The 5949-nt window shown below is 47.6% G+C and overlaps 1 protein-coding gene across 1 annotated transcript; it reads right to left on the minus strand.

The window, feature by feature from the left end:
- Positions 1–210: 210 nt before the first annotated feature.
- On the minus strand, positions 211–5257 carry h3f3c (H3 histone, family 3C). Its single transcript, XM_088912096.1, has 4 exons — positions 5109–5257; positions 3149–3293; positions 2293–2446; positions 211–1569 (listed from the first exon to the last, which is right to left on the minus strand). The coding sequence occupies exons 2-4, from the start codon at positions 3274–3276 to the stop codon at positions 1441–1443; spliced, it is 411 nt and encodes a 136-aa protein (XP_088768222.1). The 5' UTR covers positions 3277–3293; positions 5109–5257; the 3' UTR covers positions 211–1440.
- Positions 5258–5949: the final 692 nt, after the last annotated feature.

A 5949-nucleotide genomic window follows, 5' to 3' on the forward strand; every position in this document is an offset into this window, starting at 1 on the left:
CAGTGTTGAAAAGTGTACACGTGTGATTGCCAGGTGGCTGGTTAGTACTGTCTTCACCTCTACTCCTGCTTTCTGTGTCAAGGCAACTGCAAGGTCGCCACTCATTGATTTGAGTAGCGTCACATAATGATGAAAAACATCTTTTAATTTTAAACGTGCAAAAAGTGAAATCTTGCCAACCCCCGAGACAGAGGCGATAAGAGGAAAACGTTTGTGTAACATCTATTTATTACCACCGTAATATGAGAAATCTGGAAATTACAAAGATCAGCTTATAACATCTGAAAACATTTAAATCAAAATAGAAAAAAATAATAACGTTAATATATATGGTATCACACCAATCCAAGCAACAGATGGGAGGAAAAATAAAATCACACAGAGAGGGGAGGGAGGGCAAAGAAAAAAGGCAGAGAGGAGAGAAGGGAGGATGAAAGAGGGAGAGAGGGAGGAGAGGCACAGGGTGTTAATGACAGAGGGAAGGTGGGGAGAGATGGGAGGCGGAGGGACGTGAGAGGAGGAGGATGAAAGAGGAGAAGCCGGAGGAAGAAGGGGCAGGAAAAGGAAGGAGAGATGAATGAGGTCGAAGCGGGGATTTCTGCCAGGCTGCTGGGATACAGTGACGGAGGGAGGGGCCTGCCATATACTGTCCCCTCCCTCAGGCTGCCATAAGAAGCTTAGAAGTCGATGAAAACTTTTTGTTAGAAAAAACAAGAACTTTTTTTTTGTAAAAACATTACTCCCCATTTCTTAAATGTCTGTTTATAATTGATTTCTGCAGTTATGAAAAGAACAGACTGTGTACTAAAAAAAAAAGACACCATCCAAAAAGATACTTAATCATCATCATCATAATCAACATTAATTGCTCAATCAGAGTTGCTTGTAGTTGAATACATTTTTGCTATGTGCTGCTCAGGGCACGTGTGCAGACGGACAGACGTGTAGACAGGCGGGCCGAACGGATCCCTTCCCCCTCCCTCGCGAACGCCCCGTTTGCTGTTGGCGATGATGCTCCCTCCATCGTCTGAGCTGAAGAGAGGAGTGAGTACGCTGACCCGAACCTGGTCTGATCCAAGCCTCTGAAATACCTGATAACCCCCAGACCCTCCCAAATCAGACAAAGGGGCAGTTGTGGAGGCCCAGCCGGGGCAGTTTTTGTAGCACCCTGCTGAGGAAGGCGCCCCCACCCCCCGCAGCAGACCAACCCCGGCTGCCCGCATCTCCGTCGGCCCGTCTGTCAGGCTCTCGGCCTGCCTGTCCCTCTGCACACGTGTCCGGTCAGCACACAGCCGGTACATGCACGAGAAAGGTACCCTAGAAGTCTGCTGCCGACAGGACTAATAAAGACGCGACTACACACTTTATTCTCAAGATCATCGTTAATCTAAAGACTACAAACAGAAGAAGGAGCGCGGGAGAGAGGGGGCGGCTGGGCGCTTAGGCGCGCTCCCCACGGATGCGGCGGGCCAGCTGGATGTCTTTGGGCATGATGGTGACACGCTTGGCATGGATGGCACACAGGTTGGTGTCCTCAAACAAGCCCACCAGGTAGGCCTCGCTGGCTTCCTGCAGAGAAAGAGCGAGACGCTGTCAGGACACGACAAGTGGGACACACCTGTTGCGGACAGGAGACTATGAGCGAGGACAAATGGCAGTATAGACAGCATTTGAGGAGATGCACAAAGACAGGACACAGGAACGCTTTTAGAAACGGACAAAAAGAATAGAGATTCCAGGGCGCTTATTCAACCAGATTTGCAATGAACGTTGTCCACTGTGCAGCATATCGGAGCACGTTTCCATAGACGGTAACAGTGGACACCAAAGGGCATTAACATCACGGTATCCACCAGAGGGCAGTGTGATCATCACTTGTGCCCTGTAATAGCTTGCCTACATCTTGATAAAAGTGTCAGTAACTGCTGTCTTCTGGTGTCCAGTGGGGTAGTGCTCCACATGGTCCCATCTGTGCACGGACCTCTTTTTACCACTCCCTGGTGCACACACTCCACTACACTGGTGGCCACGGTGGCCACGTAACTTCAGAGGCACACTGTAGGTCAGGTGTGCACAACGGCAATCCTGGTTTTCTGGTTCTCCTTCCACCTTCACCTTTTATTAATGGATCTCATTACTTGACTAATTGGACCAATAAGAGCCTTTCCCTGATCTTAAATAACAAGAGATTTAAAGAGTCTTCTAAAACCCGCTGGACAGCAGACCCTGAGGGCTGGGGTTGGACACCCCTGCTGTAGATGGATTCTCTGTGTTAAGGGCACGCCGCCTTACCTGCAGGGCCCCGATGGCGGCGCTCTGGAAGCGCAGGTCGGTCTTGAAGTCCTGGGCAATTTCCCTCACCAGCCGCTGGAACGGCAGCTTGCGGATCAGCAGCTCGGTTGACTTCTGGTACCGACGGATCTCGCGGAGGGCCACTGTACCGGGCCTGGGGGCAGCACAGAGGGAGAGTGGGTGTCGGAGAGACAGAGGTAAGGCTGGCAGGCAGGGAGCCCACACCAACACCAGGCAGAGTGTCCTGCACTGCGAAGAGTAAGAGTGGGGCTACGCCACAACTGTCAGTCTACAGAGCACAGCAGTGACCATGGGTTAAACAGCACAGTATTCTTAGCACTCGGAGACTGTTACTCTGTATTATACTCACTGTGTTTTATACAGTACAGAGATATGTCTGTTACAGTGTTTGTAATGCAGTCACAATAAGTACAGTGACAGATATAGTAGAGTACTATATATTTTATAGTATAGTGCAACTTAGAGTGCAATTCAGAAAAGGGGTTTCAACTATACAGTGACATTATGTTCTATTTTACAGTAGTGAAAGTATTGTGCAGTGCATGACAGCATGTTATACTGAACATTACAGAGACTGCCTGTTCTATACATTATGGTAGTGACTATTTTGTAAAGCAGTAGTTTTTCATACTGCTTAGTGATAGCCTGTAATCCAGAGTCTTTAATACTACACTGTATGCATTTTATACTATACAGTGTATGGATTATGGTACAGTACGGTCACAGGATGTTTTCAACTATGCAAGGACAGTGTGTGTTAGAGAGTACAGTGAAAGTGTGTGGCGCATTTGCGCTGACAAATAGCGGACTGCAGTCGAACTGTGCCGGGCCTGACCTGTAGCGATGCGGCTTCTTCACTCCACCAGTGGAGGGCGCACTCTTGCGAGCAGCCTTGGTGGCCAGCTGCTTGCGGGGGGCCTTGCCTCCAGTGGACTTACGGGCAGTCTGCTTGGTACGGGCCATCGCAACAACAGTTCACCCTGAGGAACAAGGACACGGAGATGATGTCATACACCACTACATGTTACTATGATGCACCTCCAGTGTTCTAGGAGAGCAGGAATGCGGACTGAGAAGCCCTACGATATGTAACTGAATAACTGTTATAACTTGAACTGGCTCCATCACTCCATTCTCCTCCCCACTGAGAGCTGGTGTGTACGGATCGGACTGGCTTATCATTCAGGTGGGACAGTGGGGCTGCAAACTGGTGCTGGTGGAGTGGACTATCACCTGTAAAGCGCTTTGAGTAGAGTGTCCAAAAAAGTGCTACATAAGTGTAAAGAATTATTATTATTGGGCAGGATGGGCGATTTGTAAGAAAATAAGTTTTCCCCTCTAAAAAAAAATTTACAAAGTAACGCACTAGTCTGGCAACCAGGGCCACTGTGATTCAGGAGGTTCTATCCTTCGGGTGAGAGATTAAAACACAGTCCAGACTACTTTGTCGTTAACGACGCCATGATAACGTTTTGTCTAAAAAGCAGGTGTAATTAAGCACAGTGTCCCAGCTAAACTTCACTCTGGTCTCGAACAACCTGACCTCCCCAAAACTCCCCCTTAATTTAGTTGGCGAGGCAGTTTTGAAGGTGATGAAAACCGCTACCTAAGTGCGAGCAGTTTATTGCTACTAGCATTCTTTATTACAGTGGCTGTCTATGTTAGTAATGCGAGTAGGGAGCTGCGTCAGCAGGTGTAGGCTGCAAAGGAACAAGTAAAGGTTTATTCCCTGCTGAAAAGAGAAGAAAATAAACACAACGTTTTGGCTGTGGAGAAAAGAAACGTTGCGTTTCCTTTCTTCTCTTTTCAGCAGGGAATAAATCTTTACTTGTTCCTATGTTAGTAATACAGCATTTATAGCAGCTGCTATAGTCGGCAAACCTGCTCTCAAGACTTTCAAAACAGAGTGTGCCATCTATTCGGGGGAAAAAAAAGTTCTCAGTCCACGCTTGCAGAATATAAGCACCTCCCCTCCGTTTACAATCATCTGCAACTGGGTCAAGTGAAACACAACACTACGATATCCAGAGGCCTCAGCGCCACCCTATAAACAAATCCAACCAAGTCCTAGCAACAGAGATTCAAGCCAATCCGCAACTCCACAGCACGCGTGGAGGCGGAACTAGCAGGAGCCTGCAGCCAATCGGCCTCTGCGGCTACGCTGTCAATCATGTGCTGGGGAACAAAAAAAATGGAACGGGAAAAAAACGATCAGCCCAACCCGGTCACGCAGCCTATCGGTTTGCGGAGTCTCGCTCTCCCAACCAATCCCCACAGGCGAGAGCAAGTGGGCGGGCTCACACCGACCACGACTCCTCCCTGCGCCGGCCCACCCCCCACACGCCCCCCCCCTCGCAGACCATGGCCGCTGTTTGAAACGCAACCGGGGCGAGACCTGCGAACAGCGAGCAGAGAGCGGCAGGATGAAAAACTTTCAAAAATTGTCGAAAAACCCAGCAACTGCCCCACAAAACAGCCGACGGGGCGCAAAGTAGACACTCAGAGGAACCCAATAAGTTCAGCCAAGCCGTGGTTAAACGCGCAACCGCCGCGTTTTATCGAAGCAAACCCCTTCCCCCCCCGCCTCCCAAAGTGAAGCTAGATTTTCTATCTCCTCAGAAGTAGAAAGGCTGTGTTTTTCTCTCTGGCGTCTCGGCTGTCGGGCTTGTTTTTTCATTTCCCCTCTAAAAAAAAAATAAAAACGCGAAAAAAACGAAATAAAACAAATCCTAAACTTTTACAAAAGGTGTAAAAAGTGCCCGGTGAGGGAGATCCCGGTGCCTGCTGGTACTTACCTGGGGGAAAGTGCGGGTTAAATAGTGAAATAAGATTTTCGGTTGTCAGTATTTACGGTCTCTCTCACACAATGAGCGCGGAGCGGCCAGCGGCAACATGGCCGCCCTGTCAATCACACTCCTCCCACAATGCGCCGCACCTCGCCGCGGTGACCATTTTCTCCTGCCCCGGGTTTTTTTTTTACCATTTTCTTCCATCTTTCAACGTTTCCATATTTCAACAAATCGCTACTTCCATTTCCAGAGACGCCATTCACGCGAATTTTTTTTTTACCTACCCCCAGAGAAGCCAACGCCAGTTGTCCGTGGGATTTGGGCAGGGAGGGGGCAGACGAGTGGTTTTTCAGGGGGTCATTTTGGGGGCTAGTTTTCGAATTTTTTTTTTAATTTCGTTTTCTTAAATGGGGGGAGGGGGAGTGTTGTACACATGATTTAACAGTGGGCATGTGGAGTTTCTTGGCTAAATCGTGAGAAATTTGAATCACGGAGTCAAAACTCCAGTTTTTATGCTTATTTAAATTATTTTCACTATTTCATATGACTTTTATTTAATTTATTAAATCCATGTACGTATTATTCTGTATCCCCATGAGTATCATGGGATATTATTATGCTATATTAGTCTATTAAAATACTAGCAGGAGTTTTACAGTAATGGTAAACGTGATAACATTTGTGACAATAATACTATATTAATACTTATTTACAATGCCAGTGGTAATTGGTATGATTATGCTGCTATATTAGTATATTACTATACTAGCAGTTGCAGCCCAGTATAGACATGGCATGGCACTCTGAGACATTGTTAGCGCATTCTGTTTGTATTCCTTTCTTGTAA

This window comes from Atractosteus spatula, chromosome 3, assembly GCF_055471065.1.
Source record: "Atractosteus spatula isolate fAtrSpa1 chromosome 3, fAtrSpa1.hap1, whole genome shotgun sequence".
NCBI lineage: Eukaryota > Metazoa > Chordata > Actinopteri > Semionotiformes > Lepisosteidae > Atractosteus > Atractosteus spatula.

What these genes read in the sequence shown, in the direction of transcription:
- h3f3c (XM_088912096.1), bottom strand. Translation starts at nt 3,276, where the DNA reads ATGGCCCGTACCAAGCAGACTGCCCGTAAGTCCACTGGAGGCAAGGCC. An exon ending in AAGAAGCCGCATCGCTACAG is followed by an intron (nt 2,447 to 3,148) that starts GTCAGGCCCGGC and finishes TGCTGCCCCCAG; the next exon opens with GCCCGGTACAGTGGCCCTCC. An exon ending in CCGCCATCGGGGCCCTGCAG is followed by an intron (nt 1,570 to 2,292) that starts GTAAGGCGGCGT and finishes CTTTCTCTGCAG; the next exon opens with GAAGCCAGCGAGGCCTACCT.